The sequence below is a fragment of the Lethenteron reissneri genome, chromosome 66 (assembly GCF_015708825.2).
Source record: "Lethenteron reissneri isolate LAM-NWPU_2019-01 chromosome 66, ASM1570882v1, whole genome shotgun sequence".
NCBI lineage: Eukaryota > Metazoa > Chordata > Hyperoartia > Petromyzontiformes > Petromyzontidae > Lethenteron > Lethenteron reissneri.
This window is the reverse complement of record NC_083844.1, coordinates 35,563-61,723: the sequence shown is the minus strand read 5'-3', so window position 1 is coordinate 61,723 and position 26,161 is coordinate 35,563. Positions and strand designations below refer to the sequence as shown.

Sequence of the window (26,161 nt, the reverse complement as noted above, 5' to 3'; positions counted from 1 at the left end):
TCCCCCTGCGATCCGTGAACTAAATGAACTAAACAAGATGGCCGTCGCATCCGGCGCAGCCAATGACATCGCCTGTTGCAATCCTTGCTCTGTGGGCGCGCGAGTCAGTGGGGAGGGGGGTGTGGACGTCATCGCTCTGTGGGCGCGCGGGTCAGTGGGGAGGGGGGTGTGGACGTCATCGCTCTGTGGGCTCGCGAGTCAGTGGGGAGGGGGGTGTGGACGTCATTATTAAATAATAAAATAATAAAAAGAAATCTTTTACTTATTATTTTTATTTTCATTAGTTTATTATTAAATAGCATTTTTATTTTAATAATAAAATTTTACAATTACTTTTTTTATTATTATTATTATTTTATTATTTCCATCTTACGTGACTTTACCGAAAGAACCAAGCAGATGAATCCCTGCAGTCACGAAAGCTTTAAATCGAAATGACCACCGCGTTACAGGAGAACAACAGATCGTGAACGCGCTTCGACGATTCATGGCAAAGGCAACACAAAGCACCACGATCAGTCTCTTGCGACCAGCGGTGTCTGCCCTTTAACCCCTGATCCCCCCGTCCAGCTCTTCCCCGCGCTTGCGATTGGTGCGTGTTGTCGTGAGAGCGGAGATGTCGTGTTTGCGTGGTGCGTGGTGCGTGAGGGTGGCTCGCAGATCCCTCAAAGTGCTTGAACCATTCTCCGACTCCTCTTCACATGTAATCTGACCGCTCAAAAAGAGCGAGTTTTATTCTTTAAAAAACACGATACTTTCTTCCAATAGGCATCCCAATTTATTCTAAACCATGTTCCATGATTGATGCAATGTTGGAATGCTGCTCAAATACCGTTCCTAAATTAGACATAAAGGGTATCTGGAATGAGCAGAGAATTCGTTTAATTGCGAGCAATATGGGACGAGGGCAACTCGACGACGGTGTCCTTATTAATAACAAAACCCCTGTGCACGACTGTCCGAGCTCTTTGCAAGCAAGTGGGTGGCTCTGAAAAGAGCCGTTGTTGTGGTGGTAGAGGCGGCGGCGCGTTCACTTCTTTGCCTGAGAGGTCTTCTTGGGCAGCAGCACGGCCTGGATGTTGGGCAGCACACCGCCCTGGGCGATAGTCACGCCGCCCATGAGCTTGTTGAGCTCCTCGTCGTTTCGCACGGCGAGCTGCAGGTGTCGGGGGATGATCCTCGTCTTCTTGTTGTCGCGGGCGGCATTGCCAGCCAGCTCGAGGATCTCGGCAGAAAGGTACTCGAGCACGGCGGCCAGGTAGACGGGTGCTCCAGCGCCGACCCGCTGGGCGTAATTGCCCTTGCGGAGCAGCCTGTGAACGCGACCCACGGGGAACTGCAGGCCGGCGCGGGAAGAGCGGGACTTTGCCTTGGCGCGAGATTTGCCACCGGTCTTGCCTCGTCCAGACATCGTTAAGGGACCTAGGATGCAAAAAGCACTGGAGACAAAGTACGAACGATTTGTGACGTTAACACGCACCACGGGAGCGGCTTTTATAGCGGAGACGAGGATCGTAGAGCGCGCCGCTGCTGATTGGCTCCTCTCGCTCGAGTCCCGCCCTCTCCTTGAGCCACCAATGACAAGCCGGGACGCGAGGATTCGATGTTGACTTTCATTATTTGTATCCATATATGTTTTAATGCGCACACGCATCTTATGAATTAAACAATGCGATACACGTACTTAATAGGTTCAAGTTTTAAGCATGATAGAGTTAATTTATGGGCGCGTGCTGGCAAGTCAAACTTATAAGCGGATTCCGCAAATATCAATGTATTATTGATTATAATCATCATTTTGAGGGACCGCATTGGTTATAAGAAATCATTGTGATAGCCTTGAGCTCGTGATTGATCGCCCACGTACCTATACGGTGTATAGATATTTTTCTTTAACCGCCTGTTCGGGCAATGCCCAAAAATATATGTGCGTGAATAATTCAGTCTCAGTTTGCAAAATGTGAACTTCTTATCAGCTCGGGCTTGAAACAGCATAAACCAATATCTTTGGGTTAAATCTATATATATAAAATCGTGAATGTCTGTCTGTCTGTGTGTGGATGTCGGACCATACGCACTTTCATTGGACGCCGGTTGCCCCTGCCAACGCCTAGCGACGACTTCGCCGCTTTCATTGGACGCCGGTTGCCCCTGGCAACGGCTAGCGACGGGCTAGCAGTTGCGGGGTGGACGCCATCTTTAATTCCCGTTAAAAATAGGCGCACGCATTAACACGCGACTCTGAGGTAAATTCATCTAAGTTTCACGTCCTCTTTACTCCCCCCCCCCCCACCACAATGTGTGCTATTACTATTATAGGGTCGGTAGATTATTAAATTATAGCGATTACACAGTATTATTGTAGCGCGGGGGGGGGGGGGGGAAACGGCACCCGTACCCAGCGTCAGCCGGGTGGCAAAATCAGGCGAGGCGGGAGGCTCTGCACGGTGCTAGGCCTCCACACCCACCACGCGACTCTGAGGTAAAATACATTTCACCAAAATAACTCTTTTGTTGTACATTATGTAAACATGGTTTCACAACGCTTATACACAACACCAACGTGTGATGTTGCAGAATGAGCGGCGGGGTATAGAAATGAACTTCATTGTCGCTTACGCCTGACGACTCGTGAGAGCCGTGACCAGCAAACGAAGGTTTCCGGCACCCGAACTTTGAAGGACACACATGGAAGCTTTCTCACGAGTAAGTGGTGGCTCTGAAAAGAGCCTTTGTGTTGTGCTTTGAGGGCCGAGCTGGGCGTTCAAGCGCGCTCGCCACGAATGCGGCGGGCGAGCTGAATGTCCTTGGGCATGATGGTGACGCGCTTGGCGTGGATGGCGCACAGGTTGGTGTCCTCGAAGAGCGCGACAAGGTACGCTTCGCTGGCCTCCTGCAGAGCCATGACAGCGGAGCTCTGGAAGCGCAGGTCGGTCTTGAAGTCCTGCGCGATCTCCCTGACGAGGCGCTGGAAGGGCAGTTTGCGGATGAGCAGCTCGGTGGACTTCTGGTAGCGGCGGATCTCGCGCAGAGCGACGGTGCCGGGCCTGTAGCGGTGAGGCTTCTTGACGCCGCCCGTGGCCGGAGCGCTCTTTCGGGCCGCCTTGGTGGCGAGTTGCTTGCGGGGGGCCTTGCCGCCCGTGGACTTGCGAGCCGTCTGCTTGGTGCGAGCCATGGCTTGGTGAGGGCAAAGATTCTCACAGGCGGGGAGGAGAAGGCGGCTTATGTAGCCCAGAGCGCGCGCTCACTGGTCAGCGGAGTCGTGACGTGCGAAGAAGGGGCGCGTGCTGATTGGTTGGCAGCGTGCAATGATCTCGAGTCGTCAACTCTTCTTCATCAACGAAATGTTCTCACTTTGGAGCATTGCAGAATGCCGCATCACGATGCAGTAGTACCGTTTGAGCGCCGTCCATGTCCTTAACGGATGTTATTTTCTCAAGCAAACACCTTTCCGAAAACAACTTTACAGTGTTCTGCATGATCTAAATAAAGTGTGAAGAAACTGCACTTCATTGAAAACAGTAATACGTAAAAATTATTCTTTGGTTCTTTCGGTAAAGTCACGTATAAAGAAAAAATAATACATTAAATAATAGCATACGACGTTTCGATTGCAACACAAGCAATCATCATCAGGTATAATGAAATAGCGACATAAAATCTAACCAGAAAAAATTATAGACAGACATATAAGCAGACAGATATCACCAATTTGTTTTTATATATACGTGACTTTACCGAAAGAACCAAAGAATAATTCCTGCAGTCACGAAAGCTCCAAAGTTAATACGTAAAATTGTCGGAAAGAGGTGATCACAGGGATAGATATCTATTCTCTTGGCATTGAGATGATGATCATCAATTATACTGCACGAGTCATCCATGCTAGGCGCTTACTTTTACATAGATGTACACGTGCAAAATGTTAGTTCCTGCCCGAAAATACAACCACGAATTAAATATATTGCATTGCAAGGTTTTGGCACCAAATATCCAATGTAATATCTGAATGGGCTGCAGATGAAATCAATGGACAAACAAGTCCAAGAAATGCCTGCTGGTGAATATGATGTGCCATGAATATTGTTATCGCTTTTATTCACGTGGAAACAGGTTAAAATGCGTTCCATCTCTCCATTTCACTCAATGAGCGAACAATGTCCCCGCGTGAACCGGGGCTTTGTTGGAAGTTTCGTTTAGTACTCCTGCTAGGACTGGTACAAGCAGGTTCGGAGAGGTGGGTGGCTCTGAAAAGAGCCTTTGTAATTAATGGTGGAGTCGAGGCTTCACTTGGAGCTTGTGTACTTGGTGACGGCCTTGGTGCCCTCCGACACGGCGTGCTTGGCCAGCTCGCCGGGGAGCAGCAGTCGCACTGCGGTCTGGATCTCCCGAGAAGTGATGGTGGAGCGCTTGTTGTAGTGCGCCAGGCGGGACGCCTCGGAAGCGATGCGCTCGAAGATGTCGTTGACGAACGAGTTCATGATGCTCATTGCCTTGGACGAGATGCCGGTATCGGGGTGCACCTGCTTCATCACCTTGTAGATGTAAATGGCGTAGCTCTCCTTCCTGCGGTGGCGTCGCTTCTTGCCATCCTTGCGCGTAGCCTTGGTCACAGCCTTCTTGGAGCCCTTCTTGGGAGCAGGAACCTTGGCCGGCCCAGCGCTCTTTGATGCGGGAGGATCGGGCATGTCGACGCGTCGTAGGCAGCAGCTTCAGGTCAGAACAGACGGGAAGCGAATGTGGATGTCGCTCGCGCGTTGAGCTCCTTTTATAGGAGGCGAGATGCAAATCAGAGGATCGTAGTGCGCGGCGCTGCTGAGTGGCTCTTTTAGTACCGTCCCTCTCCATCAGCCTCCAATGAGAAAGGCGGACGCGATGTTCACTTTAATATCGATTTTACTGCAAAAAGGACTTGTGAATATAACACAATGTAATGTCCAAACATGTGTATTAGTGAATTGCAGCCATGGCATTGCCTTTGTTTTAAAAGGATGACTAGAAATCCCAATACAGTATATTGTGTTTTGAGCGTGGGTTTTTTTGTTTCTTACGAGGGATTGTTTCACCACTCGTCTAATACGGCGCACGGGCGTTTTATGAACGCAATTTGGAAAAATACAAGCGCTCGGTGGAGAAAAATAACTTCGCTGTTGTGCTGTACAGGTGGAGATTAGCATTCCGGCACGCTCCGTCAATTAGGACGAGTGTGCTGTAACATTGTGGCGCCAAATGCTCTACGTAATATCGGAATCGGCTGCAGCTGGAAATAATTCACGCAAAAATACCAGAAATGGGTACTGTATTAAGGCGTTCAAGAATTACGCCTTGTTAAATGTGACGTGAATATCATTTCTTTCATTCATTCATGTGGAAGCAGATGAAGATTCGCCAACTCAACAAGCGAACGTCCAGCACGCTCACAACAACCCAGGACATGTGCTCCATTCAGAGCGTGTTTGGCAACACTGGCGCAAGCAGTTTCGAAGAGGTGGGTGGCTCTGAAAAGAGCCTTTGGGTTGGCTTAGTGTGCGAGAGATGGGCGCTCAGCCTCCGAAGCCGTAGAGAGTGCGGCCCTGGCGCTTGAGGGCGTAGACCACGTCCATGGCGGTGACGGTCTTGCGCTTGGCGTGCTCCGTGTAGGTGACGGCGTCGCGGATGACGTTCTCAAGGAAGACCTTCAGGACGCCGCGGGTCTCCTCGTAGATGAGGCCCGAGATGCGCTTCACACCGCCGCGGCGAGCGAGGCGGCGGATGGCGGGCTTGGTGATGCCCTGGATGTTGTCGCGCAGCACCTTGCGATGGCGTTTTGCGCCTCCCTTGCCGAGCCCCTTACCGCCTTTACCGCGTCCAGACATTGCGACTACTTGTGACAAAGCTCCTCGCGAGAGGACTGCGCGCTCAGCTTGCAGCAGCAGCCGCCTTTATACCCGAAGCGTGGCGACGTCACCGACCACCCCTGCCCTCCGCGATGGCTCCGCCTTAAACCTTCCACCTTTAACCTCTGCGACGAAGAAAACCCTCCACCGTCGTCAATAACACTTCCTTGACATGTATAATATGCGACGTTTTGGGCAATGGCCCTTCTTCGAAGCACTCTGGAATGATATTGGCACACCCGCAGCGAACGCCAGAGGAACGCCATCTGTTGCAAGATTGCACGTGGAGTGAATAATCGATGTAAGGTCTTGTTTGCAAGTGAACAAGATGAACTTACTTTTAAGTTTAGATGGTGCACCGCAATGTTTACAAAACAAAAACAAAGTGAAAATGCGAGAACGAGCGAATGAAGGCAAATTGAGTAAAGCTGTCTGGAATCAATACATTTTTAGACTAAATTCCATATTTGGCACCAGTAGCATGATGACGGAATGAAGAGGTGCAACACATAATCAAAATTGGAGGTTCGTCAAGAATGCATCGATTTTGAATCTGGATTTAATTAGAATCGCCAGCGAGAATGCTGACGTCGCTGAGATTACTCTGCACTCAGTTCGAGTGAGGGAGCTGCCACCCGCCTCGCCTGTGTTTGTGATCCCTGCTTTCGGGCTCGATCACTCCCATCACATCAATGCTTAAAACACATCGAGTGGGTGAAATGTTACACAGTTAATTTGAACTAATTGAAGCGCAGCAGCATCTGGTACACTTTTTTAACGAAGTGGGTGGCTCTGAAAAGAGCCGTTGAGGTGGAGTGAATCGAGCGTCGGTCGTCCCATCGGATTCACTTCTTTGGCGCAGTCTTCTTGGGCTTGGCCGCGGCCTTCTTGGGCTTGGCCACCTTGGGTTTGGCGGCCTTGGCCTTGACGGTCTTGGGCTTAGCGACCTTGGGCTTCGCAGCCTTGGGCTTGGCTGGGCTCTTCGCCGCCTTCTTGGGCTTAACAGCCGACTTCACCTTTTTGGGGCTCTTGGCCGCCTTGGCAGCCGCGGGCTTCTTTGCTTTCTTGGGAGACTTCTTGGGCGCGGTCTTCTTGGCTGCCGCGGGCTTCTTCACCTTCTTGGCTGCCGCGGGCTTTTTAGCTGCGGGCTTTGCCGTTGACGACTTGGGCTTCGCCTTTGCGGCAGCCTTTTCCTTGTTGAGTTTGAAAGAGCCAGACGCGCCGCTGCCCTTCACTTGCGCCACGGCGTCTTTGGCCACGAGCTTCTTGATGGCCAACTTCACGCGGGCATTGTTCTTCTCCACGTCGTATCCTCCGGCAGCAAGCGACTTTTTGAGCGCAGGAAGAGACACGCCGTTCCTCTCCTTGCTGCTGGCCAGAGCCTTGAGGATGAGCTCGGACACGCTGGGGCCGACCTTCTTGGCCTTTGGAGCGGCGCGCTTCTTCTTGGGGCTTTTAGGCGCTGAAGTAGCCGCAGCTGGTGGTTGAGCAGGAGCAGTTTCCGCCATCTCAAGACGTCGCTTTTATCGCCTCGCCTCTTGGAAACCGAAATCAGCGCTCTCACGAATTCGAACCGAGCGTCCTCCAGGCCCGAGGTTATTATAGAAGCGGCGTACTGAATGCGGACGTCGCTGAGATCATCCAGCACTCAGCTCTAGTGAGGGAGTTGCCACCATACTCACTGTGTTTATCACGCCTGCCTTTGGGCTCGATTACTCCCGTAACGTTCATACTTACATGCATCTAGTTGATACATCATCACGAAGATCACTTCTTTAATGTACGTTACTTATGCAATATACGACAATGCTCACGATATAAATTATAATTCTAAACAAGTGAACAACCAACATTTGGGAGACATTGTTCGGTCAGGGCAAGATATGATGATTGTCGGTTTTCAAAAGTGTTACTGATGAACACTATTTAAAACGCACTCGAATTTTTTGCAAGACAAGATGCTTAAACATACTACTCATTTAATTCCAACGAAATATTTTCTATTTAAGTTTTGCCTCGCGCGCTCGCGATTCCTCCTCTCGCGCTATGGTGAGGACTGCGCGCCATGTCAATCGTCCCTTGTCACCGAACTTTTAACTGGACGTTTTAATCGAACTTTGAAATGAATAAATATATGGATTTTCAGATGGACAACAAACTGAAGAAAATTACTCAAAATTAACCGACATTAATAGAAAGTTTAACATTTTACGTGGCAAGAGGTGAGTAGGCTCACGCACTGCAGAAGGGTCGCGCGCCTTGAACAAGATCGAGGCACGGTGCACAATCATCACCACTCAAATTCAACTCAAGTGACTCCGCAGTCGAATGTTTAAAGAAAATATATATCTTACGTTTAATGCATTGACAGAGTTGATATTCTAGGAGCGCAGGATGGTTCATGCGATGAGTTGTTTTTACTGCAATAAGTAACACGTATTTACTGCACTAAGTAACACGAATGAGTAATCATTGGAAAGATGTTATTAACCATGTAAAAAATATTTAACTACACATATTTGTACCATCTTATTTGACAGGTAATATTATACTTTACCGAGTGTTAACATCCCCAGCGTTTACCAGTACTTTTATGCTTACTATCAGCTAACACCGGCCACAACCCTGAGCTGATGTGCTCATTTGTTCTCTTTTAGCCCCGACACCCCCGCCACTTCCCGGCAACCACATTCAGATAAGCCCCCCTCTTCCCCCCTGATTTGTTATTTTATTATTTATATTGTTTTAGTTATTTATTATTATTGTTTTACCTACGTGACTTTACCGAAAAAACCTAAGAGTATGAATCATTGCAGTCACGAAAGCTACAAATTTAGAACGAATGCAATAATCATTCGTTCCACGCGCATGTGAGGAGGCGTAGTAGATTGGTTTATGCACTTCTGGTAGGAACGAAGTGGACCAGACTCCAATAGATTATATCGTGCGTCCGTTTGTCCGTCCGTCCGTCCGTGTGTCAACATCGCCCCCTACTGCAAACACTTGGCATGACCCTACAAAAACATTTAACCCACGGCGGCCTAAGGCCTACAGCTAGGCCTAAAGCCTAGACCTAGGCCTCAAGCTCTCCCTTCGTATAGTTCCCCCGCGTGTGTGAAAGGGAGTAAATGGTTAACAAGGTTACATTCCCTGATGTTTTTTAATAGAAACATTTACATTTAAAGCTTTTTCATTAAAAACAACTCCCTACCTCCCCCCCCTCGTCGGCGGCTCTCCAGCCGAGCCAGGCCTGGGAATCTCTCCCCCGCTCGGGGTGTATTGGGCGGGGCTACAGCGGCAGGGGGCGGGGCTACGCGGCAGGGGGCGGGGCTACGCGGCAGGGGGCGGGGCTACGCGGCAGGGGGCGGGGCTACGCGACAGGGGGCGGGGCTACAGCGGCAGGGGGCGGGGCTACAGCGGCAGGGGGCGGGGCTACGCGGCAGGGGGCGGGGCTACAGCGGCAGGGGGCAGGGCTACGCGGCAGGGGGCGGGGCTACAGCGGCAGGGGGCGGGGCTACGCGGCAGGGGGCGGGGCTACGCGGCAGGGGGCGGGGCTACGCGGCAGGGGGCCGGGCTACAGCGGCAGGGGGCGGGGCTACGCGGCAGCGGGCGGGGCTACAGCGGCAGGGGGCGGGGCTACGCGGGGCTGGGCGGGGACACCGAGATGGGGCGGGGCCACGGGTGGCGGGGCGGGGTTACGCGGGTGGAGGGCGGGGCCACGGGGGCGGAGCGGAGCCACGGGGGAGCGGGGCGGGGTCAAGCGGTGGGAGGCGGAGCTTAGCGCGATGGAGGGAGGGGCCGTTGGCGAAAAGGGGCGGAGTCTACAGTCGAGAATACAGTACCGGGGGCGAGGAGGCGGGGCTAACAGTGATAGGGGCGTGGCCCACGGCGCTGCATCTCGTGCAGATTGTTACTACTCACTGTGTCTGCTCCAAGCTGCACTCACGTAGGTACATACTTGTGCAATACTATTATTTTTTTGCAGAACGGTTACTACTACTTTATTGTTTCTTATGTTCCACTACGTCTACGTTTCCATCCACTCATTGGCGCCCATTTTTTGCCATTTCATTTTATTATAGCCATTCAATTGTTCGGTCCTACCAGCCCACCCCACAGGGACCTGTTTTCACCAACGCACAACAATATTCGTTCCAAGACCAACCCCGGGCACACGTCCCACAGCCCCTTTTAACTCCTCAATCTCCGCAACGCACAGCAATATTCGTTCCAAGACCAACCCCGGGCACACGTCCCACAGCCCCTTTTAACTCCTCAATCTCCGCTCCCAATACACATTCGCGTCCAGCACGCCTGGTCCGGGTGACGTCACTGCCCTTTAACCCCTGACCCCCCCGTCCAGCTCTTATTTCCCGCGCGTGTGTGAAAAAAAATTAAGATTGATTGGTGCGTGTTGTCGTGAGAGCGGAGATGTCGTGTTTGCGTGGTGCGTGGTGCGTGAGGGTGGCTCGCAGATCCCTTGAAGTGCTTGAACCATTCTCCGACTCCTCTTCATATGTAATCTGACCGCTCAAAAAGAGCGAGTTTTATTCTTTAAAAAAACACGATACTTTCTTCCAATAGGCACCTCAATTTATTCTAAACCATGTTCCATGATTGATGCAATGTTGGAATGCTGCTCAAATACCGTTCCTAAATTAGACATAAAGGGTATCTGGAATGAGCAGAGCATTCGTTTAATTGCGAGCAATTTGGGACGAGGGCAACTCGACGACGGTGTCCTTATTAATAACAAAACCCCTGTGCACGACTGTCCGAGCTCTTTGCAAGCAAGTGGGTGGCTCTGAAAAGAGCCGTTGTTGTGGTGGTAGAGGCGGCGGCGCGTTCACTTCTTTGCCTGAGAGGTCTTCTTGGGCAGCAGCACGGCCTGGATGTTGGGCAGCACACCGCCCTGGGCGATAGTCACGCCGCCCATGAGCTTGTTGAGCTCCTCGTCGTTTCGCACGGCGAGCTGCAGGTGTCGGGGGATGATCCTCGTCTTCTTGTTGTCGCGGGCGGCATTGCCAGCCAGCTCGAGGATCTCGGCAGAAAGGTACTCGAGCACGGCGGCCAGGTAGACGGGTGCTCCAGCGCCGACCCGCTGGGCGTAATTGCCCTTGCGGAGCAGCCTGTGAACGCGACCCACGGGGAACTGCAGGCCGGCGCGGGAAGAGCGGGACTTTGCCTTGGCGCGAGATTTGCCACCGGTCTTGCCGCGTCCAGACATCGTTAAGGGACCTAGGATGCAAAAAGCACTGGAGACAAAGTACGAACAATTTGTGACGTTAACACGCACCACGGGAGCGGCTTCTATAGCGGAGACGAGGATCGTAGAGCGCGCCGCTGCTGATTGGCTCCTCTCGCTCGAGTCCCGCCCTCTCCTTGAGCCACCAATGACAAGCCGGGACGCGAGGATTCGATGTTGACTTTCATTATTTGTATCCATATATATTTTAATGCGGACACGCATCTTATGAATTAAACAATGCGATACACGTACTTAAAAGGTTCAAGTTTTAAGCATGATAGAGTTAATTTATGGGCGCGTGCTGGCAAGTCAAACTTATAAGCGGATTCCGCAAATATCAATGTATTATTGATTATAATCATCATTTTGAGGGACCGCATTGGTTATAAGAAATCATTGTGATAGCCTTGAGCTCGTGATTGATCGCCCACGTGCCTATACGGTGTATAGATATCTTTTTTTAACCGCCTGTTCGGGCAATGCCTAAAAATATATGTGCGTGAATAATTCAGTCTCAGTTTGCAAAATGTGAACTTCTTATCAGCTCGGGCTTGAAACAGCATAAACCAATATCTTTGGGTTTAATCTATATATATAAAATCGTGAATGTCTGTCTGTCTGTGTGTGGATGTCGGACCATACGCACTTTCATTGGACGCCGGTTGCCCCTGCCAACGCCTAGCGACGACTTCGCCGCTTTCATTGGACGCCGGTTGCCCCTGGCAACGGCTAGCGACGGGCTAGCAGTTGCGGGGTGGACGCCATCTTTAATTCCCGTTAAAAATAGGCGCACGCATTAACACGCGACTCTGAGGTAAATTCATCTAAGTTTCACGTCCTTCTTTACTCCCCCCCCCACCACAATGTGTGCTATTACTATTATAGGGTCGGTAGATTATTAAATTATAGCGATTACACAGTATTATTGTAGCGCGGTGGGGGGGGGGGGGAAACGGCACCCGTACCCAGCGTCAGCCGGGTGGCAAAATCAGGCGAGGCGGGAGGCTCTGCACGGTGCTAGGCCTCCACACCCACCACGCGACTCTGAGGTAAAATACATTTCACCAAAATAACTCTTTTGTTGTACATTATGTAAACATGGTTTCACAACGCTTATACACAACACCAACGTGTGATGTTGCAGAATGAGCGGCGGGGTATAGAAATGAACTTCATTGTCGCTTACGCCTGACGACTCGTGAGAGCCGTGACCAGCAAACGAAGGTTTCCGGCACCCGAACTTTGAAGGACACACATGGAAGCTTTCTCACGAGTAAGTGGTGGCTCTGAAAAGAGCCTTTGTGTTGTGCTTTGAGGGCCGAGCTGGGCGTTCAAGCGCGCTCGCCACGAATGCGGCGGGCGAGCTGAATGTCCTTGGGCATGATGGTGACGCGCTTGGCGTGGATGGCGCACAGGTTGGTGTCCTCGAAGAGCGCGACAAGGTACGCTTCGCTGGCCTCCTGCAGAGCCATGACAGCGGAGCTCTGGAAGCGCAGGTCGGTCTTGAAGTCCTGCGCGATCTCCCTGACGAGGCGCTGGAAGGGCAGTTTGCGGATGAGCAGCTCGGTGGACTTCTGGTAGCGGCGGATCTCGCGCAGAGCGACGGTGCCGGGCCTGTAGCGGTGAGGCTTCTTGACGCCGCCCGTGGCCGGAGCGCTCTTTCGGGCCGCCTTGGTGGCGAGTTGCTTGCGGGGGGCCTTGCCGCCCGTGGACTTGCGAGCCGTCTGCTTGGTGCGAGCCATGGCTTGGTGAGGGCAAAGATTCTCACAGGCGGGGAGGAGAAGGCGGCTTATGTAGCCCAGAGCGCGCGCTCACTGGTCAGCGGAGTCGTGACGTGCGAAGAAGGGGCGCGTGCTGATTGGTTGGCAGCGTGCAATGATCTCGAGTCGTCAACTCTTCTTCATCAATCTTAATTTTAGAACTTTCGTGACTGCAGTAAATGATTATTTGGTTCTTTCGGTAAAGTCACGTATAAAAGAACAAATAATAAATTAAATAATAGCATACGACGTTTCGATTGCAACACAAGCAATCATCATCAGGTATAATGAAATAGCGACATAAAATCGAACCAGAAAAAATTATAGACAGACATATAAGCAGACAGATATCACCAATTTGTTTTCTTTATATACGTGACTTTACCGAAAGAACCAAAGAATAATTCCTGCAGTCACGAAAGCTCCAAAGTTAATACGTAAAATTGTCGGAAAGAGGTGATCACAGGGATAGATATCTATTCTCTTGGCATTGAGATGATGATCATCAATTATACTGCACGAGTCATCCATGCTAGGCGCTTACTTTTACATAGATGTACACGTGCAAAATGTTAGTTCCTGCCCGAAAATACAACCACGAATTAAATATATTGCATTGCAAGGTTTTGGCACCAAATATCCAATGTAATATCTGAATGGGCTGCAGATGAAATCAATGGACAAACAAGTCCAAGAAATGCCTGCTGGTGAACATGATGTGCCATGAATATTGTTATCGCTTTTATTCCCGTGGAAACAGGTTAAAATGCGTTCCATCTCTCCATTCCACTCAATGAGCGAACAATGTCCCCGCGTGAACCGGGGCTTTGTTGGAAGTTTCGTTTAGTACTCCTGCTAGGACTGGTACAAGCAGGTTCGGAGAGGTGGGTGGCTCTGAAAAGAGCCTTTGTAATTAATGGTGGAGTCGAGGCTTCACTTGGAGCTTGTGTACTTGGTGACGGCCTTGGTGCCCTCCGACACGGCGTGCTTGGCCAGCTCGCCGGGGAGCAGCAGTCGCACTGCGGTCTGGATCTCCCGAGAAGTGATGGTGGAGCGCTTGTTGTAGTGCGCCAGGCGGGACGCCTCGGAAGCGATGCGCTCGAAGATGTCGTTGACGAACGAGTTCATGATGCTCATTGCCTTGGACGAGATGCCGGTATCGGGGTGCACCTGCTTCATCACCTTGTAGATGTAAATGGCGTAGCTCTCCTTCCTGCGGTGGCGTCGCTTCTTGCCATCCTTGCGCGTAGCCTTGGTCACAGCCTTCTTGGAGCCCTTCTTGGGAGCAGGAACCTTGGCCGGCCCAGCGCTCTTTGATGCGGGAGGATCGGGCATGTCGACGCGTCGTAGGCAGCAGCTTCAGGTCAGAACAGACGGGAAGCGAATGTGGATGTCGCTCGCGCGTTGAGCTCCTTTTATAGGAGGCGAGATGCAAATCAGAGGATCGTAGTGCGCGGCGCTGCTGAGTGGCTCTTTTAGTACCGTCCCTCTCCATCAGCCTCCAATGAGAAACGCGGACGCGATGTTCACTTTAATATCGATTTTACTGCAAAAAGGACTTGTGAATATAACACAATGTAATGTCCAAACATGTGTATTAGTGAATTGCAGCCATGGCATTGCCTTTGTTTTAAAAAGGATGACTAGAAAACCCAATACAGTATATTGTGTTTTGAGCGTGGGTTTTTTTGTTTCTTACGAGGGATTGTTTCACCACTCGTCTAATACGGCGCACGGGCGTTTTATGAACGCAATTTGGAAAAATACAAGCGCTCGGTGGAGAAAAATAACTTCGCTGTTGTGCTGTACAGGTGGAGATTAGCATTCCGGCACGCGAGGTCAATTAGGACGAGTGTGCTGTAAGATTGTGGCGCCAAATGCTCTACGTAATATCGGAATCGGCTGCAGCTGGAAATAATTCACGCAAAATACCAGAAATGGGTACTGTATTAAGGCGTTCAAGAATTACGCCTTGTTAAATGTGACGTGAATATCATGATTTCTTTCATTCATTCATGTGGAAGCAGATGAAGATTCGCCAACTCAACAAGCGAACGTCCAGCACGCTCACAACAACCCAGGACATGTGCTCCATTCAGAGCGTGTTTGGCAACACTGGCGCAAGCAGTTTCGAAGAGGTGGGTGGCTCTGAAAAGAGCCTTTGGGTTGGCTTAGTGTGCGAGAGATGGGCGCTCAGCCTCCGAAGCCGTAGAGAGTGCGGCCCTGGCGCTTGAGGGCGTAGACCACGTCCATGGCGGTGACGGTCTTGCGCTTGGCGTGCTCCGTGTAGGTGACGGCGTCGCGGATGACGTTCTCAAGGAAGACCTTCAGGACGCCGCGGGTCTCCTCGTAGATGAGGCCCGAGATGCGCTTCACACCGCCGCGGCGAGCGAGGCGGCGGATGGCGGGCTTGGTGATGCCCTGGATGTTGTCGCGCAGCACCTTGCGATGGCGTTTTGCGCCTCCCTTGCCGAGCCCCTTACCGCCTTTACCGCGTCCAGACATTGCGACTACTTGTGACAAAGCTCCTCGCGAGAGACTGCGCGCTCAGCTTGCAGCAGCAGCCGCCTTTATACCCGAAGCGTGGCGACGTCACCGACCACCCCTGCCCTCCGCGATGGCTCCGCCTTAAACCTTCCACCTTTAACCTCTGCGACGAAGAAAACCCTCCACCGTCGTCAATAACACTTCCTTGACATGTATAATATGCGACGTTTTGGGCAATGGCCCTTCTTCGAAGCACTCTGGAATGATATTGGCACACCCGCAGCGAACGCCAGAGGAACGCCATCTGTTGCAAGATTGCACGTGCAGTGAATAATCGGTGTAAGGTCTTGTTTGCAAGTGAACAAGATGAACTAACTTTATAATCGTGTGAAGCTAAACGGCTTCCAACACAATAGTTGAGTGAACGTCACCAACTAGTTGTCCCAAAGTAAGAAAGACATTGCAAACAATGCGATATTTACGTATAGTAATTAATTTAATAGAGAAGTTTAGATGGTGCACCGCAATGTTTACAAAACAAAAACAAAGTGAAAAGGCGGAACGAGCGAATGAAGGCAAATTGAGTAAAGCTGTCTGGAATCAATACATTTTTAGACTAAATTCCATATTTGGCACCAGTAACATGATGACGGAATGAAGAGGTGCAACACATAATCAAAATTGGAGGTTCGTCAAGAATGCATCGATTTTGAATCTGGATTTAGATTAGAATCGCCAGCGAGAATGCTGACGTCGCTGAGATTACTCTGCACTCAGTTCGAGTGAGGGAGCTGCCACCCGCCTCGCCTGTGTTTGTGATCCCTGCTTTCGGGCTCGATCACTCCCATCACATCAATGCTTAAAACACATCGAGTGGGTGAAATGTTACACAGTTAATTTGAACTAATTGAAGCGCAGCAGCATCTGGTTCACTTTTTTAACGAAGTGGGTGGCTCTGAAAAGAGCCGTTGAGGTGGAGTGAATCGAGCGTCGGTCGTCCCATCGGATTCACTTCTTTGGCGCAGTCTTCTTGGGCTTGGCCGCGGCCTTCTTGGGCTTGGCCACCTTGGGTTTGGCGGCCTTGGCCTTGACGGTCTTGGGCTTAGCGACCTTGGGCTTCGCAGCCTTGGGCTTGGCTGGGCTCTTCGCCGCCTTCTTGGGCTTAACAGCCGACTTCACCTTTTTGGGGCTCTTGGCCGCCTTGGCAGCCGCGGGCTTCTTTGCTTTCTTGGGAGACTTCTTGGGCGCGGTCTTCTTGGCTGCCGCGGGCTTCTTCACCTTCTTGGCTGCCGCGGGCTTTTTAGCTGCGGGCTTTGCCGTTGACGACTTGGGCTTCGCCTTTGCGGCAGCCTTTTCCTTGTTGAGTTTGAAAGAGCCAGACGCGCCGCTGCCCTTCACTTGCGCCACGGCGTCTTTGGCCACGAGCTTCTTGATGGCCAACTTCACGCGGGCATTGTTCTTCTCCACGTCGTATCCTCCGGCAGCAAGCGACTTTTTGAGCGCAGGAAGAGACACGCCGTTCCTCTCCTTGCTGCTGGCCAGAGCCTTGAGGATGAGCTCGGACACGCTGGGGCCGACCTTCTTGGCCTTTGGAGCGGCGCGCTTCTTCTTGGGGCTTTTAGGCGCTGAAGTAGCCGCAGCTGGTGGTTGAGCAGGAGCAGTTTCCGCCATCTCAAGACGTCGCTTTTATCGCCTCGCCTCTTGGAAACCGAAATCAGCGCTCTCACGAATTCGAACCGAGCGTCCTCCAGGCCCGAGGTTATTATAGAAGCGGCGTACTGAATGCGGACGTCGCTGAGATCATCCAGCACTCAGCTCTAGTGAGGGAGTTGCCACCATACTCACTGTGTTTATCACGCCTGCCTTTGGGCTCGATTACTCCCGTAACGTTCATACTTACATGCATCTAGTTGATACATCATCACGAAGATCACTTCTTTAATGTACGTTACTTATGCAATATACGACAATGCTCACGATATAAATTATAATTCTAAACAAGTGAACAACCAACATTTGGGAGACATTGTTCGGTCAGGGCAAGATATGATGATTGTCGGTTTTCAAAAGTGTTACTGATGAACACTATTTAAAACGCACTCGAATTTTTTGCAAGACAAGATGCTTCAACAGACTACTCATTTAATTCCAACGAAATATTTTCTATTTAAGTTTTGCCTCGCGCGCTCGCGATTCCTCCTCTCGCGCTATGGTGAGGACTGCGCGCCATGTCAATCGTCCCTTGTCACCGAACTTTTAACTGGACGTTTTAATCGAACTTTGAAATGAATAAATATATGGATTTTCAGATGGACAACAAACTGAAGAAAATTACTCAAAATTAACCGACATTAAATAGAAAGTTTAACATTTTACGTGGCAAGAGGTGAGTAGGTCACGCACTGCAGAAGGGTCGCGCGCTTTGAACAAGATCGAGGCACGGTGCACAATCATCACCACTCAAATTCAACTCAAGTGACTCCGCAGTCGAATGTTTAAAGAAAATATATAATCTTACGTTTAATGCATTGACAGAGTTGATATTCTAGGAGCGCAGGATGGTTCATGCGATGAGTTGTTTTTACTGCAATAAGTAACACGTATTTACTGCACTAAGTAACACGAATGAGTAATCATTGGAAAGATGTTATTAACCATGTAAAAAATATTTAACTACACATATTTGTACCATCTTATTTGACAGGTAATATTATACTTTACCGAGTGTTAACATCCCCAGCGTTTACCAGTACTTTTATGCTTACTATCAGCTAACACCGGCCACAACCCTGAGCTGATGTGCTCATTTGTTCTCTTTTAGCCCCGACACCCCCGCCACTTCCCGGCAACCACATTCAGATAAGCCCCCCTCTTCCCCCCTGATTTGTTATTTTATTATTTATATTGTTTTAGTTATTTATTATTGTTTTACCTACGTGACTTTACCGAAAAAACCTAAGAGTATGAATCATTGCAGTCACGAAAGCTACAAATTTAGAACGAATGCAATAATCATTCGTTCCACGCGCATGTGAAGAGGCGTAGTAGATTGGTTTATGCACTTCTGGTAGGAACGAAGTGGACCAGACTCCAATAGATTATATCGTGCGTCCGTTTGTCCGTCCGTCCGTCCGTGTGTCAACATCGCCCCCTACTGCAAACACTTGGCATGACCCTACAAAAACATTTAGACTCAGTGACGCTATCCTGGCTAACCAAGTGTAGCATTCCCTTATAATTCCCTCATAGCTTTTAATTACAATGTTACATTCCCTGATGTTTTTAAATAGCAACATTGACATTTAAAGCTTCAACATAAATAATTAAAACATTTATATTAACAATTAACCCACGGCGGCCTAAGGCCTACAGCTAGGCCTAAAGCCTAGACCTAGGCCTCAAGCTCTCCCTTCGTATAGTTCCCCCGCGTGTGTGAAAGGGAGTAAATGGTTAACAAGGTTACATTCCCTGATGTTTTTTTAATAGAAACATTTACATTTAAAGCTTTTACATAAATAATTAAAACATTTATATTAACAATTAACCCACGGCAGCCTAAGGCCTACAGCTAGGCCTAAAGCCTAGACCTAGGCCTCAAGCTCTCCCTTCGTATAGTTCCCCTGTGTGTGTGAAAGGCAGTAAATATTTAACAATGTTACATTCCCTGATGTTTTTTAATAGAAACATTTACATTTAAAGCTTTTTCATTAAAAACAACTCCCTACCTCCACCCTCTCGTTGGCGGCTCTCCAGCCGAGCCAGGCCTGGGAATCTCTCCCCCGCTCGGGGTGTATTGGGCGGGGCTACAGCGGCAAGGGGCGGGGCTACAGCGGCAGGGGGCGGGGCTACAGCGGCAGGGGGCGGGGCTACGCGGCAGGGGGCCGGGCTACAGCGGCAGGGGGCGGGGCTACAGCGGCAGGGGGCGGGGCTACGCGGCAGCGGGCGGGGCTACAGCGGCAGGGGGCGGGGCTACGCGGGGCTGGGCGGGGACACCGAGATGGGGCGGGGCCACGGGTGGCGGGGCGGGGTTACGCGGGTGGAGGGCGGGGCCACGGGGGCGGAGCGGGGCCACGGGGGAGCGGGGCGGGGTCAAGCGGTGGGAGGCGGAGCTTAGCGCGATGGAGGGAGGGGCCGTTGGCGAAAAGGGGCGGAGTCTACAGTCGAGAATACAGTACCGGGGGCGAGGAGGCGGGGCTAACAGTGATAGGGGCGTGGCCCACGGCGCTGCATCTCGTGCAGATTGTTACTACTCACTGTGTCTGCTCCAAGCTGCACTCACGTAGGTACATACTTGTGCAATACTATTATTTTTTTGCAGAACGGTTACTACTACTTTATTGTTTCTTATGTTCCACTACGTCTACGTTTCCATCCACTCATTGGCGCCCATTTTTTGCCATTTCATTTTATTATAGCCATTCAATTGTTCGGTCCTACCAGCCCACCCCACAGGGACCTGTTTTCACCAACGCACAGCAATATTCGTTCCAAGACCAACCCCGGGCACACGTCCCACAGCCCCTTTTAACTCCTCAATCTCCGCTCCCAATACACATTCGCGTCCAGCACGCCTGGTCCGGGTGACGTCACTGCCCTTTAACCCCTGACCCCCCCGTCCAGCTCTTATTTCCCGCGCGTGTGTGAAAAAAAATTAAGATTGATTGGTGCGTGTTGTCGTGAGAGCGGAGATGTCGTGTTTGCGTGGTGCGTGGTGCGTGAGGGTGGCTCGCAGATCCCTTGAAGTGCTTGAACCATTCTTCGACTCCTCTTCATATGTAATCTGACCGCTCAAAAAGAGCGAGTTTTATTCTTTAAAAAAACACGATACTTTCTTCCAATAGGCACCTCAATTTATTCTAAACCATGTTCCATGATTGATGCAATGTTGGAATGCTGCTCAAATACCGTTCCTAAATTAGACATAAAGGGTATCTGGAATGAGCAGAGAATTCGTTTAATTGCGCGCAATTTGGGACGAGGGCAACTCGACGACGGTGTCCTTATTAATAACAAAACCCCTGTGTACGACTGACCGAGCTCTTTGCAAGCAAGTGGGTGGCTCTGAAAAGAGCCGTTGTTGTGGTGGTAGAGGCGGCGGCGCGTTCACTTCTTTGCCTGAGAGGTCTTCTTGGGCAGCAGCACGGCCTGGATGTTGGGCAGCACACCGCCCTGGGCGATAGTCACGCCGCCCATGAGCTTGTTGAGCTCCTCGTCGTTTCGCACGGCGAGCTGCAGGTGTCGGGGGATGATCCTCGTCTTCTTGTTGTCGCGGGCGGCATTGCCAGCCAGCTCGAGGATCTCGGCAGAAAGGTACTCGAGCACGGCGGCCAGGTAGACGGGTGCTCCAGCGCCGACCCGCTGGGCGTAATTGCCCTTGCGGAGCAGCCTGTGAACGCGACCCACGGGGAACTGCAGGCCGGCGCGGGAAGAGCGGGACTTTGCCTTGGCGCGAGATTTGCCACCGGTCTTGCCGCGTCCAGACATTGTTAAGACAAAGTACGAACGATTTGTGACGTTACCACGCACCACGGGAGCGGCTTTTATAGCGGAGACGAGGATCGTAGAGCGCGCCGCTGCTGATTGGCTCCTCTCGGTCGAGTCCCGCCCTCTCCTTGAGCCACCAATGACAAGCCGGGACGCGAGGATTCGATGTTGACTTTCATTATTTGTATCCATATATATTTGAATGCGGACACGCATCTTATGAATTAAACAATGCGATACACGTACTTAATAGGTTCAAGTTTTAAGCATGATAGAGTTAATTTATGGGCGCGTGCTGGCAAGTCAAACTTATAAGCGGATTCCGCAAATATCAATGTATTATTGATTATAATCATCATTTTGAGGGACCGCATTGGTTATAAGAAATCATTGTGATAGCCTTGAGCTCGTGATTGATCGCCCACGTGCCTATACGGTGTATAGATATTTTTTTTAACCGCCTGTTCGGGCAATGCCTAAAAATATATGTGCGTGAATAATTCAGTCTCAGTTTGCAAAATGTGAACTTCTTATCAGCTCGGGCTTGAAACAGCATAAACCAATATCTTTGGGTTTAATCTATATATATAAAATCGTGAATGTCTGTCTGTCTGTGTGTGGATGTCGGACCATACGCACTTTCATTGGACGCCGGTTGCCCCTGCCACCCTAGCGACCTAGCCGCTTTCATTGGACGCCGGTTGCCCCTGGCAACGGCTAGCGACGGGCTAGCAGTTGCGGGGTGGACGCCATCTTTAATTCCCGTTAAAAATAGGCGCACGCATTAACACGCGACTCTGAGGTAAATTCATCTAAGTTTCACGTCCTCTTTACTCCCCCCCCCCACCACAATGTGTGCTATTACTATTATAGGGTCGGTAGATTATTAAATTATAGCGATTACACAGTATTATTGAAGCGCGGGGGGGGGGGGGGGGGAACGGCACCCGTACCCAGCGTCAGCCGGGTGGCAAAATCAGGCGAGGCGGGAGGCTCTGCACGGTGCTAGGCCTCCACACCCACCACGCGACTCCGAGGTAAAATACATTTCACCAAAATAACCCTTTTGTTGTACATTATGTAAACATGGTTTCACAACGCTTATAAACAACACCAACGTGTGATGTTGAAGAATGAGCGGCGGGGTATAGAAATGAACTTGATTGTCGCTTACGCCTGACGACTCGTGAGAGCCGTGACCAGCAAACGAAGGTTTCCGGCACCCGAACTTTGAAGGACACACATGGAAGCTTTCTCACGAGTAAGTGGTGGCTCTGAAAAGAGCCTTTGTGTTGTGCTTTGAGGGCCGAGCTGGGCGTTCAAGCGCGCTCGCCACGAATGCGGCGGGCGAGCTGAATGTCCTTGGGCATGATGGTGACGCGCTTGGCGTGGATGGCGCACAGGTTGGTGTCCTCGAAGAGCGCGACAAGGTACGCTTCGCTGGCCTCCTGCAGAGCCATGACAGCGGAGCTCTGGAAGCGCAGGTCGGTCTTGAAGTCCTGCGCGATCTCCCTGACGAGGCGCTGGAAGGGCAGTTTGCGGATGAGCAGCTCGGTGGACTTCTGGTAGCGGCGGATCTCGCGCAGAGCGACGGTGCCGGGCCTGTAGCGGTGAGGCTTCTTGACGCCGCCCGTGGCCGGAGCGCTCTTTCGGGCCGCCTTGGTGGCGAGTTGCTTGCGGGGGGCCTTGCCGCCCGTGGACTTGCGAGCCGTCTGCTTGGTGCGAGCCATGGCTTGGTGAGGGCAAAGATTCTCACAGGCGGGGAGGAGAAGGCGGCTTATGTAGCCCAGAGCGCGCGCTCACTGGTCAGCGGAGTCGTGACGTGCGAAGAAGGGGCGCGTGCTGATTGGTTGGCAGCGTGCAATGATCTCGAGTCGTCAACTCTTCTTCATCAACGAAATGTTCTCACTTTGGAGCATTGCAGAATGCCGCATCACGATGCAGTAGTTCCTTTGAGCGCCGTCCATGTCTTAACGGATGTTATTTTCTCAAGCAAACACCTTTCCGAAAACAACTTTACAGTGCTCCGCGTGATCTAAATAAAGTGTGAAGAAACTGCACTTCATTGGAAACAGTAATACGTAAAAATTATTCTTTGTTTCTTTCGGTAAAGTCACGTATAAAGAAAAATAATAATATATACGCATACGACGTTTCGATTGCAACACAAGCAATCATCATCAGGTATAATGAAATAGCGACATAAAATCGAACCAGAAAAAAATTATAGACAGACATATAAGCAGACAGATATCACCAATTTGTTTCTTTATATACGTGACTTTACCGAAAGAACCAAAGAATAATTCCTGCAGTCACGAAAGCTCCAAAGTTAATACGTAAAAATTGTCGGAAAGAGGTGATCACAGGGATAGATATCTATTCTCTTGGCATTGAGATGATGATCATCAATTATACTGCACGAGTCATCCATGCTAGGCGCTTACTTTTACATAGATGCACACGTGCAAAATGTTAGTTCCTGCCCGAAAATACAACCACGAATTAAATATATTGCATTGCAAGGTTTTGGCACCAAATATCCAATGTAATATCTGAATGGGCTGCAGATGAAATCAATGGACAAACAAGTCCAAGAAATGCCTGCTGGTGAATATGATGTGCCATGAATATTGTTATCGCTTTTATTCACGTGGAAACAGGTTAAAATGCGTTCCATCTCTCCATTCCACTCAATGAGCGAACAATGTCCCCGCGTGAACCGGGGCTTTGTTGGAAGTTTCGTTTAGTACTCCTGCTAGGACTGGTACAAGCAGGTTCGGAGAGGTGGGTGGCTCTGAAAAGAGCCTTTGTAATTAATGGTGGAGTCGAGGCTTCACTTGGAGCTTGTGTACTTGGTGACGGCCTTGGTGCCCTCCGACACGGCGTGCTTGGCCAGCTCGCCGGGGAGCAGCAGTCGCACTGCGGTCTGGATCTCCCGAGAAGTGATGGTGGAGCGCTTGTTGTAGTGCGCCAGGCGGGACGCCTCGGAAGCGATGCGCTCGAAGATGTCGTTGACGAACGAGTTCATGATGCTCATTGCCTTGGACGAGATGCCGGTATCGGGGTGCACCTGCTTCATCACCTTGTAGATGTAAATGGCGTAGCTCTCCTTCCTGCGGTGGCGTCGCTTCTTGCCATCCTTGCGCGTAGCCTTGGTCACAGCCTTCTTGGAGCCCTTCTTGGGAGCAGGAACCTTGGCCGGCCCAGCGCTCTTTGATGCGGGAGGATCGGGCATGTCGACGCGTCGTAGGCAGCAGCTTCAGGTCAGAACAGACGGGAAGCGAATGTGGATGTCGCTCGCGCGTTGAGCTCCTTTTATAGGAGGCGAGATGCAAATCAGAGGATCGTAGTGCGCGGCGCTGCTGAGTGGCTCTTTTAGTACCGTCCCTCTCCATCAGCCTCCAATGAGAAACGCGGACGCGATGTTCACTTTAATATCGATTTTACTGCAAAAAGGACTGGTGAATATAACACAATGTAATGTCCAAACATGTGTATTAGTGAATTGCAGCCATGGCATTGCCTTTGTTTTAAAAAGGATGACTAGAAAACCCAATACAGTATATTGTGTTTTGAGCGTGGGTTTTTTTGTTTCTTACGAGGGATTGTTTCACCACTCGTCTAATACGGCGCACGGGCGTTTTATGAACGCAATTTGGAAAAATACAAGCGCTCGGTGGAGAAAAATAACTTCGCTGTTGTGCTGTACAGGTGGAGATTAGCATTCCGGCACGCTCCGTCATTAGGACGAGTGTGCTGTAAGATTGTGGCGCCAAATGCTCTACGTAATATCGGAATTCGGCTGCAGCTGGAAATAATTCACGCAAAAATACCAGAAATGGGTACTGTATTAAGGCGTTCAAGAATTACGCCTTGTTAAATGTGACGTGAATATCATGATTTATTTCATTCATGTGGAAGCAGATGAAGATTCGCCAACTCAACAAGCGAACGTCCAGCACGCTCACAACAACCCAGGACATGTGCTCCATTCAGAGCGTGTTTGGCAACACTGGCGCAAGCAGTTTCGAAGAGGTGGGTGGCTCTGAAAAGAGCCTTTGGGTTGGCTTAGTGTGCGAGAGATGGGCGCTCAGCCTCCGAAGCCGTAGAGAGTGCGGCCCTGGCGCTTGAGGGCGTAGACCACGTCCATGGCGGTGACGGTCTTGCGCTTGGCGTGCTCCGTGTAGGTGACGGCGTCGCGGATGACGTTCTCAAGGAAGACCTTCAGGACGCCGCGGGTCTCCTCGTAGATGAGGCCCGAGATGCGCTTCACACCGCCGCGGCGAGCGAGGCGGCGGATGGCGGGCTTGGTGATGCCCTGGATGTTGTCGCGCAGCACCTTGCGATGGCGTTTTGCGCCTCCCTTGCCGAGCCCCTTACCGCCTTTACCGCGTCCAGACATTGCGACTACTTGTGACAAAGCTCCTCGCGAGAGACTGCGCGCTCAGCTTGCAGCAGCAGCCGCCTTTATACCCGAAGCGTGGCGACGTCACCGACCACCCTCGCCCTCCGCGATGGCTCCGCCTTAAACCTTCCAACCTTTAACCTCTGCGACGAAGAAAACCCTCCACCGTCGTCAATAACACTTCCTTGACATGTATAATATGCGACGTTTTGGGCAATGGACCCTTCTTCGAAGCACTCCTGGAATGATATTGGCACACCCGCAGCGAACGCCAGAGGAACGCCATCTGTTGCAAGATTGCACGTGGACGTGAATAATACAATAGTTGATGGTGAACGATCACAATAGTTCTCCCAAAAGTAAGAAAGATATTGCAAACAATGCGATATTTACGTATAGAAATTAATTAAATAGAGAAGTTTAGATGGTGCACCGCAATGTTTACAAACAAAACAAAGTGAAAAGGCGAGAACGAGCGAATGAAGGCAAATGAGTAAAGCTGTCTGGAATCAATACATTTTTAGACTAAATTCCATATTTGGCACCAGTAGCATGATGACGGAATGAAGAGGTGCAACACATAATCAAATTGGATAGGTTCGTCAAGAATGCAATCGCTTTTGAATCTGGATTTAGATTAGAATCGCCAGCGAGACTGCTGACGTCGCTGAGATTACTCTGCACTCAGTTCGAGTGAGGGAGCTGCCACCCGCCTCGCCTGTGTTTGTGATCCCTGCTTTTCGGGCTCGATCACTCCCATCACATCAATGCTTAAAACACATCGAGTGGGTGAAATGTTACACAGTTAATTTGAACTAATTGAAGCGCAGCAGCATCTGGTTCACTTTTTTAACGAAGTGGGTGGCTCTGAAAAGAGCCGTTGAGGTGGAGTGAATCG

The 26,161-nt window shown here is 50.6% G+C and overlaps 10 protein-coding genes and 1 pseudogene across 10 annotated transcripts; all 11 read right to left on the bottom strand.

Moving 5' to 3' along the window:
• Nucleotides 1-590: 590 nt before the first annotated feature.
• Nucleotides 591-1,709, bottom strand: LOC133359780 (histone H2A-like). The gene has a single exon (XM_061578310.1). It carries the CDS (start codon nt 1,652-1,654, stop codon nt 1,031-1,033), a length of 624 nt encoding a protein of 207 aa, XP_061434294.1. The 5' UTR covers nt 1,655-1,709; the 3' UTR covers nt 591-1,030.
• Nucleotides 1,710-2,139: 430 nt separating this feature from the next.
• LOC133359792 (histone H3) lies at nt 2,140-3,635 on the bottom strand. The gene has a single exon (XM_061578322.1). It carries the CDS (start codon nt 3,173-3,175, stop codon nt 2,765-2,767), a length of 411 nt encoding a protein of 136 aa, XP_061434306.1. The 5' UTR covers nt 3,176-3,635; the 3' UTR covers nt 2,140-2,764.
• Nucleotides 3,636-4,155: 520 nt separating this feature from the next.
• On the bottom strand, nt 4,156-4,998 carry LOC133359805 (histone H2B type 3-B-like). Its single transcript, XM_061578337.1, has one exon. The coding sequence runs from the start codon at nt 4,686-4,688 to the stop codon at nt 4,287-4,289; it is 402 nt and encodes a 133-aa protein (XP_061434321.1). The 5' UTR covers nt 4,689-4,998; the 3' UTR covers nt 4,156-4,286.
• Nucleotides 4,999-5,491: 493 nt separating this feature from the next.
• On the bottom strand, nt 5,492-5,882 carry LOC133359818 (histone H4). Its single transcript, XM_061578354.1, has one exon. The coding sequence runs from the start codon at nt 5,853-5,855 to the stop codon at nt 5,544-5,546; it is 312 nt and encodes a 103-aa protein (XP_061434338.1). The 5' UTR covers nt 5,856-5,882; the 3' UTR covers nt 5,492-5,543.
• A 17-nt stretch (nt 5,883-5,899) lies between these two features.
• LOC133359767 (histone H1.5-like) lies at nt 5,900-8,046 on the bottom strand. The gene has a single exon (XM_061578298.1). It carries the CDS (start codon nt 7,382-7,384, stop codon nt 6,722-6,724), a length of 663 nt encoding a protein of 220 aa, XP_061434282.1. The 5' UTR covers nt 7,385-8,046; the 3' UTR covers nt 5,900-6,721.
• Nucleotides 8,047-9,499: 1,453 nt separating this feature from the next.
• LOC133359775 (histone H2A-like) lies at nt 9,500-12,422 on the bottom strand. The gene is made up of 2 exons (XM_061578305.1): nt 12,311-12,422; nt 9,500-11,131 (listed from the first exon to the last, which is right to left on the bottom strand). The coding sequence occupies exons 1-2, from the start codon at nt 12,379-12,381 to the stop codon at nt 10,723-10,725; spliced, it is 480 nt and encodes a 159-aa protein (XP_061434289.1). The 5' UTR covers nt 12,382-12,422; the 3' UTR covers nt 9,500-10,722.
• Nucleotides 12,422-13,646, bottom strand: LOC133359790 (histone H3). The gene has a single exon (XM_061578320.1). It carries the CDS (start codon nt 12,864-12,866, stop codon nt 12,456-12,458), a length of 411 nt encoding a protein of 136 aa, XP_061434304.1. The 5' UTR covers nt 12,867-13,646; the 3' UTR covers nt 12,422-12,455.
• A 40-nt stretch (nt 13,647-13,686) lies between these two features.
• LOC133359798 (histone H2B type 3-B-like) lies at nt 13,687-14,475 on the bottom strand. The gene has a single exon (XM_061578329.1). It carries the CDS (start codon nt 14,217-14,219, stop codon nt 13,818-13,820), a length of 402 nt encoding a protein of 133 aa, XP_061434313.1. The 5' UTR covers nt 14,220-14,475; the 3' UTR covers nt 13,687-13,817.
• A 550-nt stretch (nt 14,476-15,025) lies between these two features.
• LOC133359888 (uncharacterized) lies at nt 15,026-25,353 on the bottom strand (annotated as a pseudogene).
• On the bottom strand, nt 15,399-19,163 carry LOC133359762 (histone H1.5-like). Its single transcript, XM_061578292.1, has one exon. The coding sequence runs from the start codon at nt 17,040-17,042 to the stop codon at nt 16,380-16,382; it is 663 nt and encodes a 220-aa protein (XP_061434276.1). The 5' UTR covers nt 17,043-19,163; the 3' UTR covers nt 15,399-16,379.
• LOC133359786 (histone H2A) lies at nt 19,349-21,023 on the bottom strand. Its single transcript, XM_061578316.1, has one exon. It carries the CDS (start codon nt 20,853-20,855, stop codon nt 20,475-20,477), a length of 381 nt encoding a protein of 126 aa, XP_061434300.1. The 5' UTR covers nt 20,856-21,023; the 3' UTR covers nt 19,349-20,474.
• Nucleotides 25,354-26,161: the final 808 nt, after the last annotated feature.

Excerpts from the sequence above, each read along its gene's own strand:
- LOC133359780 (XM_061578310.1), bottom strand. The coding sequence starts at position 1,654 with ATGCGTGTGCGCATTAAAACATATATGGATACAAATAATGAAAGTCAA.
- LOC133359792 (XM_061578322.1), bottom strand. The coding sequence starts at position 3,175 with ATGGCTCGCACCAAGCAGACGGCTCGCAAGTCCACGGGCGGCAAGGCC.
- LOC133359805 (XM_061578337.1), bottom strand. The coding sequence starts at position 4,688 with ATGCCCGATCCTCCCGCATCAAAGAGCGCTGGGCCGGCCAAGGTTCCT.
- LOC133359818 (XM_061578354.1), bottom strand. The coding sequence starts at position 5,855 with ATGTCTGGACGCGGTAAAGGCGGTAAGGGGCTCGGCAAGGGAGGCGCA.
- LOC133359767 (XM_061578298.1), bottom strand. The coding sequence starts at position 7,384 with ATGGCGGAAACTGCTCCTGCTCAACCACCAGCTGCGGCTACTTCAGCG.
- LOC133359775 (XM_061578305.1), bottom strand. The coding sequence starts at position 12,381 with ATGTGTGTCCTTCAAAGTTCGGGTGCCGGAAACCTTCGTTTGCTGGTC. Across the intron at positions 11,132-12,310 it reads GCTCTCACGAGTCGTCAGGC|TGCTTTTTGCATCCTAGGTC; the intron begins GTAAGCGACAAT and ends CTTTGTCTCCAG.
- LOC133359790 (XM_061578320.1), bottom strand. The coding sequence starts at position 12,866 with ATGGCTCGCACCAAGCAGACGGCTCGCAAGTCCACGGGCGGCAAGGCC.
- LOC133359798 (XM_061578329.1), bottom strand. The coding sequence starts at position 14,219 with ATGCCCGATCCTCCCGCATCAAAGAGCGCTGGGCCGGCCAAGGTTCCT.
- LOC133359762 (XM_061578292.1), bottom strand. The coding sequence starts at position 17,042 with ATGGCGGAAACTGCTCCTGCTCAACCACCAGCTGCGGCTACTTCAGCG.
- LOC133359786 (XM_061578316.1), bottom strand. The coding sequence starts at position 20,855 with ATGTCTGGACGCGGCAAGACCGGTGGCAAATCTCGCGCCAAGGCAAAG.